The sequence below is a fragment of the Myxine glutinosa genome, chromosome 1 (assembly GCF_964187855.1).
Source record: "Myxine glutinosa chromosome 1, kmMyxGlut1.1, whole genome shotgun sequence".
In the NCBI taxonomy this organism is placed as follows: domain Eukaryota; kingdom Metazoa; phylum Chordata; class Myxini; order Myxiniformes; family Myxinidae; genus Myxine; species Myxine glutinosa.
The window spans coordinates 95138103-95154406 of record NC_136261.1 but is presented as its reverse complement, the minus strand read 5'-3'; the positions used below and the strand labels follow the sequence as shown (position 1 = coordinate 95154406).

Here is a 16304-nt window from a genome sequence, read left to right as displayed (position 1 = left end):
TTTCATGTAATGGTGATTTTTGACCTTTTGACCCTTATTATTAATCGTCTTTTTTTTTTTTTTCTTTTTTTTTTTGTATACAAAGTCGAGGCTCGTGTAAGAGCTAACGCATTAAACACAAAAAAACACAAACAGACACATAAAACATAAAATGAAGGGAGCGGGAGACAAGAGGGGCAGAGAGAGGGAAACACACAAACACAACAGTAGAGAGCAGGGACATCGGGAGATCTATGGATCTATACATACACACACACACACACACACACACACACACACACACACACACACACACACACACACACACACACACACACACACACACGCACAAACACAGGCATACACACACACACATGCATACATACACTGTCTCTGCCGTGCATGTGGGTGCCTGTCTGCCAAGCCGGTCTGTCTGTGGCTTCTGTCTCTGTTGCGCCGGTCTGTGTCTGTGTCTGTGTCTGCCGTGCGAGTCTGTGTATGTGTCTCGATCCGTGCCAGTCTGTGTCTGTCTCTTGACACAGGTGTGTGTCTGTCTCTGCCGCGCCAAGCGAACAACACTCAGCCTTCCATGCACACATCTCCCATCCAAGCACAAACCAAGTTTCTTAGATGACAGGATTATGTGTGTTATACATGTACATGCATTTAAACACAACAATTGTTTGAGGTAGGGATTAATTGATCGAGCTTAATTGATAGCCTTTTAAAAAAGTATTATTTGCTTAGTCCATATTTAACATCATGTTATATGTACATCCAATCCCAATTAATTTCCTGTGAATCACAGAGAATGCCCACCCAGTGTCTGCTCTGCCCCTGCTGTGAGGGTGGTCTGCGACCCTGGATGGTCCGCCCATTCTGGCTGGTCTGCTTCCCACAGTACCCCCAACTTTCCTCCCATGAAAAACCCTGCTCCAACCAAATATAAATTTTCCTCAGCATTAAAATGAGGTATCAACTGTACAGATCCGCCCACTATCAACCGTCTTCTCCATGTTCTCATAATAAAGCTTTGTTGAAAATTTGATGCCAAAAGTTCAAATGGTAAAAAAGGTATGGCCCGGACAGACACACAGACAGACAGAAGTGATTGCAAAACCCTGTCTCCCGCTGCGCAGGGGACGGGCTGAAAAGGAATTTGTCTATTGGGTTTCTTGAAAAGCGCTATACAAAATAAATGTCTTATTATTATTATTATTATTATTATTATTATTCAGCAGTTTATTATTTACCATGTTTCCTTTTCCGATTGGGAGTATCAAACCACAAACAAAACATTTTAAAAACGACATTCCATTGTTCTCTCCATTTTATTGAAAACGTTTATTCACTGATAACACCAAAGAAGTATTCCATAGTTTATTTATGTTTATTACTCCGTCTATACAAAGACAGAATTTTGTAATGTTAAATCTCATAACCAATCAACATTTGTAGTGTGCCTGTCTATCTGAAAAAAGAATAACATTTAAACTCTGGAAAAACAGTGCAACAGCCAATAAAATCTCATTCTGTAAAATTCAAAGACCAAAATCAACAAGTTTACAGAAAGTATTTCTTAAAGGAGAAAATTTATAGAATATCAAGCAGAAATGCAATTTTACAATTTTCTTACTCACTCAAACCACACTCAATCTCAAGCAGGGATAATGAAGACAATTCAACAAACAAAAAGTGGCCAAATATAAAATGAACCACAAAATTTTATAACTTGGAAATAACCTCAACGTGTGCGATCATCAGAAGATTTTCTCTTCCCTTTTCCACTGCCTGTCCTTTGCTCAGATTGCAGAGATGGCTGAAGAAGACCCAGGAAGGAAATTAGGGAAAGGATGAAAGAGGAAAATCTATATATATAAAACACAGTTTGTGTGTGTGTGTGTGTGTGTGTGTGTGTGTGTGTGTGTGTGTGTGTGTGTGTAATGTTACCGATAGACTCCTAAACAGAGAGGCTCACGTACTTGATATTTGGCACAGACATGGCCATTGAGCCTGGGAAGAACATGGCCGACCTAAAAAAATTATTTCATAATATTTTTTTACCATATTTTTACCTCAGCGCATTTCAGCGAGGAATATTATGCACGGAATCTGACCGGTGGCAGAGCAGCGCGCTGATTCGCTCAGAGCGATCACGTGATGTTCCTTGCCGCCATTAACTTAGTTACGCGTTCGTACGTATTTCAGAGCGAAAAGCGATTGCGTTTTTTCACATTTCAGCGAGGAACATTGCCATTCACACCACATAGGTTTTTTTTTCTTTCATCTTTAGATCCATATTTTTTTTCAGCGAGGAATATTATACACGGGATCTGAATCGGTGGCAGAGCAGCGTGCTGATTCGCTCATTCACGCTCATTGATGACGATCACGATCACGTGATGACGTGATCACGAATGATGTTCGTGACGCGATCACGTGATGTTCCTTGCCGCCATAAACTCACAGCAAGTAGCATAGATTTTAGCATGATTAGTATTTAGCATGATTTAGCATGATTTAGCATAGATAGTAGCATGTTTCACATAGATTTTTTTTCAGCGAGGAATATTATACACGGATTCTGACCGGTGGCAGAGCAGCGCGCTGATTCGCTCAGAGTGATCACGTGATGTTCCGAATAAGCACAATCAATTGAGTGTGCCGCATGAGTCTGCGATAAGTGTTTAAAGTAAAGTAAAAAAATATATAAAAAAATGTTAACGTGCCGTTGTTCACTTATTCATGTATAGTTTGTGTTGTATTTAGTTGTGGCTGAGCTAAGATGTAGCTGAACTTCAGAGTCGTTGACTCTGGTATCCTTTGACCTCTTAATCACCTTGCTCCATTGGGACAAATCCAAGTAATAAGCGCATCGGCAGGTAAATCCACCGGAGCGAGGTGAAACACCTCTCAGGTTGAAGTAATGTGAGTTATTCCATCCAGTTGCCAGTTATTCCATCCAGAGCCAGTTGGCTTCACTTTTCACGGAGTATGAGCGTTCTATATATTTTCAATTCAGTGCGCCCGACTCGCTCACGTACTTGATTTGTGGCATAGACATGGCCATTGGGCCTTCACGGTGTAATTTGTGCGAGGCTTTTGTCCGAGTGAGCTTGAGTCGAGAGGGCGAATGTACGGGTTGGGAATGTACGGGTCTCTCTTCCCCCACCCGGCAACGCCGGTACTGGAGGGCGTCACAGGATCAGTGAGTCTCCAAAATCCGCTTTGTGCTGTTGCGAAGATTCAGGACGATGTCGCGATTGTTGTGCTGCTCTCCGACCATGAGAACTGCAACGTCATTGTTGACTGGCCCTCCCCTTCCCTTCCCCCTCCCCTCCCTTAGCCCTCCCCTCCCCCTCCCCTCCCTTCCCTTCCCCCTCCACCCTACCCTTCTCCCCTCCCCCTCCCTTTTCCCCCTCCCCCCTCCCTTTTCCCCCTCCCCCTCCCTTCCCCCCCTTCCCCCTCCCACCCCTATCCTCTCCCTTCCCTCCCCCTCCCCCCCTCTCCCCCCTCTTCTCCCTCACGTTTATACACGGAATGCCGGGTACTTCCCCCCCCCTCTTCTCCCCTCCCCCCCGTTCCCCTCCCTTCCTCTTCCCCCTCCCCTCCTCTTGCCCCTCCCCTCCCCTCCCCCGCCCGGCAATGCCGGGTACTTCTGCTAGTATTAAATAAAAGTGAGTCCAATCAATTATAACATCTGCCCAAACGGAGCTGTACACCTGTGGCCATAAGGCATCTAGCTTGAAAGAATAAGACATTGTATTGGTCAAAAATTATTTACATTTATTACATACAAGTAAAATGAACATATGGATTGAAAGAGATTAAAATTAATACAAGGTGTGGAGTGAAGTATTTTATATTTTCTTATTGTCAAATGCAAGTTCACATTTTGCAGTTGCGGATTTCAAAACGTACTTGGACCCATCTTGTTGCGGTGGCATTAAGTACATCAAAAGTGTAAATATGACTTGCCGATGATCTACCAATCCATATTCCCTTGTACTAACCCAGTAACCTGAGCATGTCAGACATTCATTTATCATCATATTTGTAATGTATGTTTGAAGTGCCTGCAATTGAGAAGCAACTACATGGTTGTTGTTGTTGGTTGTTGTTGTTGATGGTTGTCCCGAGGAAACCAGAAAAATAAACAGACTTCCGGCACGGACCGGATGGCCTAACATTGGAGTCCTGCTTATGTTACATGGTGTCAGAAATAATCTGCAAATAACTCCGTCCATCCGTGCCATCTGAATCTGGTATCTGAGATACATAAGACCACGGCTCAAGGACAGATGTCAACACTGTGGTAAAGATCCTAACCATGCATGGAATCACGGTCAATGTCCAGCAATTGGATCCACGTGCTCTTACTGCAAGAAACCGATTCATTGGCTTGCAGGTTGCCGTCGACGTGCTCGCATACATTCGGTTGAAACTCAGTTGGACGGTGCTTATGCTGATCCAACAGAGTATATGGATGAAACTCATGGGAACATTCTGTGGACCAGTGCACTGCAGACAATGGCTGCATGTTCTGGTGATAAATGGAGGCAATCTCTCTTGGTATCAGGAAGGCAAGAGACCTTCAGAATCGATACCGGAGCTCACTGCAACACAATGACACTATCTGATTTATCAGCGTCTCGCTCACGCTGGTGAACTCTGTCACTCAGCCAAGGTATTGTGTACCTACTCTAATCACAGGATAAAACCTGTCGCAGCCATGGATCTTCCTGTTCAGTACCGTGGCAAGACAGTCACCAAAACGTTTGAAGTGGTTGCTCTCCTACAGGAAAACATAATATCCAGAGATACAGCTGAAGTTCTGGGTCTGATCATCACACTCGATTCCGTTGGAACTGAGGTGGACTCTGGTGACGTTCTTACTGAGCTGAAGGAGTATCCGGATCTCGTGCAAACTACTGGAAATCTGCCAGGAATGTATACAATTAAAGTGCAATCTGATGCGAAGGGACACGCTTCGCGGCGACAACCAGCGTCCCTCTTGCCACGTATTAAAACCTGACTGCAGGAGATGGAATCCGATGAATACATTGCCAAAGTTAATGAACCAACTGAATGGGTCAGCAAAATGGTGGTTTCTCTTAGAAATGACAAACTGAGATTCTGTCTTGATCCGTCTGATCTGAACGAGGTCATCAACAGGGAGCACCATCCCATGCGCACTGTTTAGGTGGTCGTTGCAAGCATACCTAATGCCAAGGTGTTCTCAGTGCTTGATGCAAAGTCAGGATTCCTACAAATCAAACTGGACGAGGAATCATCTTACATGACATGTTTCAATACACCGTTTGGTAAATATAGGTGGCTTCATCTTCCCTTTGGATTGAAATATGCACCTGAAATTTTTCAAAGGATTATGGACCAGATCATTGAAGGCATTGATGGAACATTCACAATCATGGATGACATTCTTGTAGCCGGTCCAGACGTGGAGGTGCATGATCGAATCCTGAAAAAGGTCATCGCGAGAGCAACAAATTACAATCTGAAGTTGAATCTGCAGAAGTGTAAAATCCGCCAGTCACGGGTACAGTACGTAGGGCATGTACTGTCTGCTGATGGATTATCTCCCGATCCGGCCAAAGTAGAGGCAGTTTACAGTATGCCGATTCCAACCGATAAAGAAGCTGTGAGACGGTTCGTCGGATTTATCATGTATCTGTCAAAGTTCATCCCTCATTTGAGTGATGAGTTAGCTCCACTCCGAGAGCTGTTGAAATCGGACATTGAATATCAATGGCAACCAGCTCAAGTGAGACAATTTGAGAGACTGAAGGAACTTTGTTGTCATCTGCCTGTTCTTGCATACTACGACGTCAACAAACCATTCGAGATCCACTATGATGCTAGCCGAAGTGGCCTTGGTGCAGATCTCATCCAGGACAATCGACCCATTGCATACAGTTCCAGGACTTGAGCAGAGACGGAGACACGGTATGCACAAATAGAGAAGGAGATGCTATCCATAGTCCATGCCTGCAAGAAGTTTCACTTTTTATATATTTGGGAAAACGGTCACCATCTACAATGACCATAAGCCTATGGAAATGATCGCCAGGAAGCCATTGCTGTCTGCTCCAATGAGACTACAGAGCATGCTACTACGACTGCAATGGTATGATCTCAACATTCGGTACAGAAGAGGGGAGGATATGCAGCTTCCAGACACCCTTTCTAGACCTATCGCCAGATACTCGTTCGGAACTGGACAACTTGGAGCATATTTCAATGTTGGACTTTCTATCTATCTCTGACGAGAGGTATGCGGATCTTCAAAAAGCTACTCAGTCAGAACTCACTCAGTTACAGTGCATGATTCTTGATGGATGGCCAGACACCAGGCAAGATGTATCACCCTGTCTTCGACCATACTGAGTGAACTTTCAGTTACGGATGGCATCCCATACAAAGGCATGCAAATTGTCGTTCCACCTATTCTGAGACCCCGCATGCTGAACCTGATTCACGAATCACACCTCGGAATAGTCAAGTGCAAGCAACGAGCTAGGGAGGTTCTAAACTGGCCCTCCATGAATGCGGACATAGAGCAAACTGTTCAGAACTGTTCCAAGTGTGCAGACTATCAAAATCCCCTGCCTGCTGAGCCCCTGAAACTAACTCCTACACCATATCTACCTTGGAGTGAAATTGGGACAGATCTATTCCAGTTTGATGCTAAGACATACCTGATAACAGTTTACTATTACTCCAGATTCATTGAGGTGGATGAAGTGAAGGATTTACGCTGTAGTACAACTCTTGAGCGACTGAAAGCACAGTTCAGTCGACATGGTCTACCGGAGAATCTACGGAGTGATAATGGGACTAAGTACAACTCGCAACTTGTGAAAAAATTCTGTAAAGATCACAGAATCATTCTTAGAACGTCTAGTCCCAGATATCCACGTTCAAATAGAGAAGTCGAGAGGGCCGTGCCGTAACCGTCGACATTTATGTAAGAGCACCAGTGTAGCCAATGAGGGTGCTGCCCTCGATCGATCTTTCGTTGATACTGATAACGCTACCAGTGAGGTCCATGATGGCTCAAGCTGTTTGTCAGACCTGAAGCCTCCAACTTGTGATACTGCACCTTCTGTATATCTGGATGAGCCTGGCAGAGCAGTCCCCCAGCCAGTGACTACATCTCGCTCAGTTACCCCGTGCGTAACTCGGACACGAAGTGGTCGTATCAGTCGTCGACCAGACAGACTCGACTTGTAGTGAACTGTAAATATTGTGCTTACCAATATTGGATGTTTGCTAACACTGAGTTGGAGTTGATTTGTTGTCATGTAATGTGCATTTACGAGTTTGATCTGTTGTTTATGGTTTTGGACTAAGTTGGACTTTGCAAGCGATCTATGCTTCTACTTTTCTTACTGCATTGGTTTGCATCCATACTATTTGCTCGTGTAACAATAACTTGGTCACTGCACTTTTCCATCTTGAGAGGAAAGATGTAATGTATGTTTGAAGTGCCTGCAATTGAGAAGCAACTACATGGTTGTTGTTGGTTGTTGTTGTTGGTTGTTGTTGGTTGTCCCGAGGGACCCAGAAAAATTAACAGACTTCCGGCGCGGACCGGATGGCCTAACATTGGAGTCCTGCTTATGTTACGATATTTATTAAGTTTTAACGCAATGGATTGGTATGAATTCAATGGTGAAAATAATCAGGAAGACAATGTGAGCAAGGAAAAATAGTGGAAGAGAGATGGGAGATTGCAGTGCACAGGGAGACATTGGAAAATGGCTATGTAGTCTTGTTTGTGAACAAGGGGAGGCAGACTTTTTTGGCTAGATTAGGTGGGTAGGGCCAAGGAAGGTTCTGAACACAAATACTTTGTGAATTAATGAAAACATTCAACTTTCTACACAAGGTGAATACATTAATAACTAGAAAAAGAGCAATCAGAGATTGCAAACCCTTGCCAGAATGTATTTTCAGTGTTTTTTAAGGCTTTTGTGTTAAAGCAAATATGGCGGCCGAACCACGTGACCGATGACGTCATCATTATTTGTTTTCTAAACTAATTTATTCCTAGATAATGCTCAAGGAATTTCATCTTGATCGGATGAAGTTTTGTACTTGTCGAATTATGACGTCATAATGGAGGCACCTATGACATCATCATTAACATATTTTATTCCCCATGGAGAGTTCTTTACAATGAGCCATGTCTCAACTTTTTCTATTCAGCGCTTTCAGAGATATAGAGATGCAAAGTTGTTCAGTTTTTCCAAGATGGCGGCCGAACAACGTGACCTATGATGTCATAATTATCATTACAACATTCTACAGGTGGAGTTGCACCTATGGTGAAAATTTCATGTCGATCGGACCAGCGGTTGCAGAGAAAATCATATTTATTCTGTGCGGACAAACAGACAAACAAAGAAACAGACAAACAAACAGACTCAAATGCAATACCCTCTCCTCTGGCGAGGGTAACCAGAACGACACTCAGTAGAGAGCATAACTCCACAAGACTCAACAGTTTACTTTTTGTATCCCACTGATATGCCGAATCTGGATCTGGATTCGGACCTGAACCAAAATTGAATCGGCTTGTTCTCGTCACCAAACCAACTCATCTACTGTGGCGGACACAAAAGCCCACTGGCGTGGTGACATCATTCCGCGCACCAAGTGGGCGGTGGCCACGCCGGAGGGGTAGGCGTGGCCTCATGATATACACCAGGCGCGCAGCCCGGAGCGCGCCAGTGTTACAGTGAGCTCCTGAAATAAAGACGCTTATAAGTTACCGCTTGTCCGCTTCCTCCTTGCTCGCAAGCAGCGCGCGTAACGCCGCGCTTTACTGGTGACCCCCTTGACGTTGGATCTGCCGGAGCGATCCTTCCACACGCGACGCCATTGCCATGGCCAACTTCATCAAACTTCCCGAATTTTGGGAGGCTCAGGCCGACGTCTGGTTCGTCCAGGCCGAAGCCCAATTTCAGCTTCGGCGCCTCACCGGCGATGACACGCGCTATTGCCACGTCGTCGCCTCCCTCGGGCCCGGCACGGCCGCTCGAGTTGTGTCCGTCCTTCGCCACCCACCGGACGGCCACAAGTACGAGGCACTCAAGCGGCTACTCCTAGCCACGTTCGGCCTCACGGACGACGCACGGGCCGACCGCCTCCTGGATCTCCCCGAGCTCGGTGACACGCGCCCGTCGGTCCGAATGGACCATATGCTGTCACTGTTGGGCGATGAAGCCCCCGGTTCTCTATTCCGGGCGCTTTTCCGTCGCCAACTTCCAGCGCAGGTTCGCCTCGCGTTGGCCGGGACCGGGCTAACGGAACCCCGAGCATTGGCAGCCGAGGCGGACAAGTACTTCGCCGCTTCGGACACGTGGGCGAGAGTCGGCGTGGCCGTCACGGCCCTCGTGGCTGATGCTGCTGATGCTGCTGCTGATGCTGCTGATCCACAGCATCAGCTTATACAGCATACGCAGCATGCTGATACACACCTCGTGACCGCCGCCACGCCCCGCCCACCGCCGCGGCGAAAACCGCCACTGCGGGGAAACCCGCCAACTCCACCGGCCTGGCGGAGCCAGCCGCGCTCCTCCAGCTCCACCACCTGGTGCTGGTTCCACGCCAAGTTCGGCCACGAAGCTCGGCAGTGTCATCCGCCATGCTCCTTCAACAGGTCGGGAAACGCCTGGGCCGGCGCTCAATAGTGGCGATGAGCGCCGGCCGTTCGAGCAGCCTGCTGTTCATAACGGACACCTTCTCCGGGCGCCGTTACCTGTGCGACACGGGAGCGCAGGTGAGTGTCGTTCCCGCCGGCACGTCAGACAAGCACGCCGCGGGTGGGGGCCCCGCGCTGCTTGCCGCGAACGGGACGCCCATCCGTACGTACGGAAAACGCTGCCTCTCTCTGCGGTTCGGAGGGCAGGTTTTCCGATGGACATTCGTCACCGCCGACGTGCCCATGGCACTGCTTGGCGCGGACTTCCTGTGCGCTAATGGGCTCCTGGTCGACGTCAAGCGCAGACGTCTTGTCCAGGCCGAGACGTTCAGCTCGCTCGCTTGTGCGTTGCCCAGCTCAACGAGCGGCTTGCCAAGCGGCTTGCCGAACGGTCGGTTCCGGCCACGTTGGTCTGTACGCTTCCGGCAGCGGACGCATTCACCCGCCTCCTCGCCGGCTTCCCGGCCCTCACGCGGCCCACCTTCTCGGCGGGGGCCGTCAAGCACGGGGTGGCCCATCACATCCCCACCGTCGGGCCACCGGTCTACGCCCAGGCACGCCGCCTCGAGCCGACGAAGCTGGCGGTGGCAAAAGCGGGGTTCGCTACCCTGGAGCGACTCGGCATCGTTCGGCGCTCAGAGAGCGCTTGGGCGTCGCCGCTGCACATCGTGCCGAAGCCCGGCGGGGGATGGCGACCGTGCGGGGACTATCGCCGTCTCAATGACGCCACGACTCCCGACCGCTACCCCGTCCCCCACATTCAGGACTTTTCCACCCGTTTGGCGGGCATGTCCTTCTTCTCGAAGGTGGACCTCATACGCGGTTACCATCAGGTCCCCGTCAGGCCGGAGGACGTCCCGAAGATGGCGGTCATCACGCCATTCGGACTCTTCGAGTTCCTGCGCATGCCCTTCGGTCTGAAGAATGCGGCTCAGGCGTTCCAGCGACTGATGGGCAGCGTCCTGCGTGACTTGGATTTTGTCTACGTCTACCTGGACGATATCCTCGTCGCCAGCGCATCCCGCGAAGAGCACCTACGCCACCTCCGGACGCTCTTCGAACGCCTGGGCCAGCATGGCCTGATTGTGAACCCCGCAAAGTGCCGGTTCGGCGCCACCATAATCGATTTTCTGGGGCACCGTGTCACCAGGCACGGAGCCGTCCCCCTGCCGGCCAAGGTGGAGGCGGTGAAGGGGTTTCCGCGCCCCCGCATGATCAGAGGGCTGCAGGAGTTCCTGGGCATGGTGAACTTTTACCATCGGTTCCTGCCCCGTATCGCCCAGCTCCTGCGCCCCCTGCACGAAGCTCTCCGAGGTAAGCCGGGCAAAGGCGACGTTACCTGGACCGAGCAGATGGACACGGCGTTCACGGGCGCGAAGCTCGCCTTGGCTAACGCCACCATGCTCGCGCACCCGGCGCCCGATGCACCGCTCGCCCTCACCACCGATGCCTCAGACTACGCGGTGGGCACGGTGCACGAGCAATGGGTGCGTGGAGCTTGGCAACCGCTGGCGTTCTTTAGCCGGCAGCTTCGCCCGCCCGAACGCCGTTACAGTACCTTCGACCGCGAGTTGCTCGGGCTTCACTTGGCGGTCAGGCACTTCCGCCATCTGCTCGAGGGCCGTGCGTTCACTGCCTTCGTCGACCACAAGCCGCTGATCTTCGCGATGGGCAAGGTCACCGAGCCGTGGTCGGCCCGGCAGCAGCGTCACCTCTCGGCCGTGTCCGAGTACACGACGGACATCCAGCACGTCGCGGGGAAGGACAACCCGGTGGCGGATTGCCTTTCCCGGGCCGTCGCCCACGCAGTCCACCTCGGCATCGACTATGCCCGGATGGCAGCGGACCAGGCCGCTGACCCCGACGTCCAGGCCTTGCGGACCGCCGTCACGGGCCTCCGCGTCACCGAGGTGGCGTTCGACGGCGCGGGCGCGGCCCTCTTGTGCGACGTCTCCCTCGGGCGTCCTCGCCCCATCGTGCCCGCGGGCTGGCAGCGCCAGGTGTTTGACGCCATCCACGGCCTGTCCCACCCGGGCGCGAGGGCCTCCCAAAGGCTGATCGCCGACAAGTTCGTCTGGCATGGCCTCCGGAAGGCCGTCCGCGGCTGGGCCAGGACGTGCCTCACGTGCCAGCACGCCAAGGTGCACCGGCACACCCAGGCCCCGTTGGCCCCGTTCACGGTGCCGGAACGCCGGTTTGACCACGTCCACGTGGACCTGGTGGGACCTCTGCCCCCCTCGCGGGGTTTCACCTACGTCCTCACCATGGTGGACCGCACCACCCGGTGGCCGGAGGCCGTGCCCTTGGCGTCGACAACGGCGGCCGATGTCGCGCAGGCTTTCATCGCCACCTGGGTCGCCCGGTTCGGCGCCCCCTCAGACATCTCGTCCGACCGCGGCCCCCAGTTCACCTCGGAGCTCTCGGGGGCAGTCGCGCAGGGGCTCGGGGTCCGGCTGCACCGAACCACGGCCTACCACCCCCAGGCTAACGGCCTGTGTGAGCGATTTCACCGCTCATTGAAGGCCGCGCTCCGGGCCACCCTCCGCGACGGCGGCTGGGTCGACAGGCTCCCCTGGGTCCTGCTGGGCCTCCGGACGGCGCCCAAGGAGGACCTGCGCGCATCCGCGGCGGAGTTGGTCTTCGGGCAACCGCTGCGGGTGCCGGGCGAGTTCCTCCCCGACTCCACGGCACCATGGTCCGCGGTACAGCAGCGCTCCGCTCTGCAAGAGACCGCCCAGAGGTTCGCCCCGGTGCCAACGGCATGCCACGGGCACCCACCGACGCACGTCGCCCCGGAGCTTCGCACGGCGGAGTACGTCTTCGTCCGCCACGATGCCCACCGGACACCACTGCGGCCCCCGTACGACGGGCCTTTCCGCGTGCTGGAGACCGGGGCGAAGCACTTCACCCTGGACATCGGCGGTACTCCTGACCGCGTTTTGGTAGACCGCCTCAAGCCGGCCCACCTCGACGTGGACCATCCACCGCCAGTGGCCCCGACCCCCACGTCGGGGCCGCCCCCCTGCGGGCGGACCCCCGGCACCGCCCAGCCCCGCCGCCCCCCAGTCCTGCACCCATCCCAGGGGCAGCCAGGGGCATCCCACCTGGCATCCCTGCACCCCGGACGCCGCCGATCGCCAGGGGGCGCTTCGGCCGGGTCATTCGTCTGCCCCGCAAACTGGCCCTCCAGGTGCGCGGGAATTCTGGGGGGGGCGCGTGTGGCGGACACAAAAGCCCACTGGCGTGGTGACATCATTCCGCGCACCAAGTGGGCGGTGGCCACGCCCGAGGGGTAGGCGTGGCCTCATGATATACACCGGGCGCGCAGCCCGGAGCGCGCCAGTGTTACAGTGAGCTCCTGAAATAAAGACGCTTATAAGTTACCGCTTGTCCGCTTCCTCCTTGCTCGCAAGCAGCGCGCGTAACGCCGCGCTTTACTACCAAGTTTTCGCATTACTCGTTCACAGGTTTTTGAGATATCATGCTGTATATCGTTTTTGGCCCCATCTCTCAATGGTGAAGAATCACTTAAAAATTAAAAATTATCGTATCTAGATCCAGATTCGGATCATCACCCAAATGGAATCAGTTCTTCCTTGTCACACAACCAACCTGTCTACCAAGTTTCGTCTGAATCTGTCCATAACTTTTTGAGATACCCTGTACACAAACAGGCAGATAGACAAACAAGCAGACAGGGGGTGAAAACATTACTTCCGTCCACCTGCGGTGGGTGGAGGCAATAAGCAAAGGTTGTGGGGAATACAACTGCACTGCGTTTATCTTCTATCTATAATGCCAGTAATCTCTGTGTGTCTGTCTGTGACCGCTGTTTCTCGACAACCACGGGTCCGATATACTTGAAACTTGCCAGGTATATTGCTGGGGACCCGAGGATGTGCCTTTTCAAGGTTTCATATTAATCGGACAAGTAGTTACCGAGCTATGTCCAAAAAACGATTCAACCAATCAGAGAGCAGCGAGCTATCACGTGTGCCGAACGTGCCGAACAGACTCTGCCTCGGACGGCACATTTGAGAGCGTATTCATTTATTTCACGTTGGCAAACTATGTTGGCGTTAAACTGTTTTAAAACTAATTAAAACTAATTTGCGATTCTTTCGCTTTCCTGCGCGTTTGTGCACGCTATGGCGATTTCTTTACCAAACTCCGCAAGCCGTTCGCTTTGGACCAAACCATTTCATGTAAATAGAGGGGGGGGGGGGGGGGGGATTGTCACCGTACTCGCAAGCCGTTCGCTTTGGACCAAACCATTTCATGTAAATAGAGGGGGGGGATTGTCACCGTACTCGCAAGCCGTTCGCTTTGGACCAAACCATTTCATGTAAATAGAGGGGGGGGATATAATTTTAGATATATATATAGTACGGGCATGCCCTAGTTAGATGAAATGCTTACTCTGATGGTCTCACCTGAATGCTGGCAAAAGAAAGCAGTTTAGTAGGTAGATGAGGATTTAGAGTAAGCTGGGCAATATGAGCATGACTGTGAGTGGTGATGAGTGTCACAGCAATGTCACACACTTTGTGTAACTTCTGGTAGAGGAAAAAAAAGAGGGGAAAAAGGAAGTGGTAAGATAACAAAAAGAGCATATTGGTTAAAGGTCAAAGGATTGGAGGCTTAAACAATTTTATTGATAGGCAGTTAACGTACAGGTAACGTCAAAATTTTGCTTTCAAAATAAACATGAAGATCAACAAGTAAACGAAAAAACATGTTTTAAAGCTACACACTTATTTTAAAAAGTTTTAAACCTTTTAATTTTATTTTAATATTTTAATATTGTTGCGGATATGGCATTTGGCCTCCAGATCCGCTTGTAAATATTCCCCTATTTCCCCAATACTCCCCAACTATCCCCAATCCCCCATTCCCTAGTCCCATTGCCTGTAAATAACACTCTGTAGAACCGACCTTCCCCTTTTTCCCCCATTAAATGTCGTGCCCAGGTCCACCGCATCTCACGTAGACAACTTTCGGACATCTTGCTAGTTATTCTTAGTCTATGTCAGTTAAGGACTCGTTTCCATTAATTCTGACTCTTCGTTGCACCAGAATGTGATTATATGGCACCAGTAGTGAGTTTAGGACCTTCCCATACCTCCTCCCATCTTCTTCCCCAAACAACAACTACAACAACAACTACAACAACGGCGCGCGCGGGGAGTGTGCGTCCTCACTCCGGCTCGGTTAGCCGCCATTACCCATGCGCTCCACGGGGTTACCACGAAGGGGCTGGCTGTCAGCTCCTCGTCAAGGGCGGAGCCTGGTAACCCCCCCACACCCAATAAGAAGGGCGGACCGATTCCATCTGGGGCGGAGCTAACGAGCCGAGGGCGTGTCACTCCCCGCCGGATATACGCAGCGACTTACCGGATGTGACGTGAGATGCGCCCCCAGCTTGGAAAGAGAAGTCACTACCTCCGAGCGCTGAGAGACCTCCTGCATCTTTTGGGCCGCGCTATCCTGTCCCTGAGCACAAGGTGCACCTTGTGCTGGCCATCGACAAACCCGCCTTTCCTTGCCATCAATCCCCGTGTGAGTCAGTTTTTGTCCCGTTTATCTGTCGTCTGTCGGGGCTAATATAAGAGTGTAACTAAGTGCCTGCCTTTCTATGCTGTCCCTCTTGTCGTTGTAATCTGACCTTCCGCCCTAATATAACCTCCTCCGGAGGTCTTGAGAACTGAACCCTTGGTGTCGTGTCATTTTAATCCCAGCCGTTGTGTCCTTTTCCTTCATTGATTTAGCGTAGCGCGACTCGGCAACGTTCGAGTATAATCGGGTAATTTGTGCGGACACGGCGGCCATTCCGCTCGGCCCACCATAACATCAAAGTCGTGTCTGTAACAATTGGTGTCAGGAGTGTCGGATTCGAACCTGGGACTAAATTCATTTAGCCCAAATTTTGGAACACCAAGTGTACCATTAGGGTAACATTTTGGTGTTGGGAAGAAAAATTCGATCCGGAGCGCGTTTTTTCCGCGCTCGAAATTATAACGGCGAAATTTGAATTTGTTTTACGAAAATAAAAACCCGAATTTTGAAAGTCGCGCTATGGCGGATCAAGACAGCTGGGTTCCGGTAGAGGAGAGTGAGGCAGGGTCGGTCCAGGACCAAATTGAGGGACGTGAGGAGAGCGAAGCAGCGAGGGTAGCAGACGCGCGAAATAGCGCCTCGCACATGGCCACGGCGCCCACGCCCGCGACCGTAGTAGTGCCGCTGGTAAATTTGGACCTTTTTTCATACAAATGAAGGCCCTTATGGCCCAGAATAGCGAGCAAATGAGGGAGGAAATGAGGGCTGATAGTGAGCGGTTGGGGAACCGGATGGATGCTCAGAGTGAGCAATTGGGGGTAATGGGAAACCAAATGGGGGTAATGAGGGACGAAGCGAGGGGTACTGGTGAGGGATTAGACAATAATTTTAAGGGATTAGACAATAATTTTAAGGGATTAGACAAGAAATTTGGGAAATTAGACGATAGATTAGGGGAAATACAGGAGGGGTTAATGGGGGTAGAAAACAGAATGGCCGCTCAAGAGAATCAAATGGAAGGGATGCAAAAGGGGTTAGA

General features: G+C 50.9%; 1 protein-coding gene across 1 annotated transcript in view; it reads right to left on the bottom strand.

Annotated features, from left to right (window-relative positions):
* Positions 1 to 1291: 1291 nt before the first annotated feature.
* Positions 1292 to 16304, bottom strand: part of LOC137426526 (sister chromatid cohesion protein PDS5 homolog B) — a 253471-nt gene continuing 238458 nt past the window's right edge. Inside the window, exons 28-29 of the mRNA XM_078774894.1 lie at positions 14143 to 14265; positions 1292 to 1798 (exon numbers count right to left, since the gene is read on the bottom strand). Of these exons, the coding sequence (XP_078631020.1) occupies positions 1724 to 1798; positions 14143 to 14265 (198 nt within the window). The 3' untranslated portion in view covers positions 1292 to 1723. The remainder of the gene's footprint in view (positions 1799 to 14142; positions 14266 to 16304) is intronic.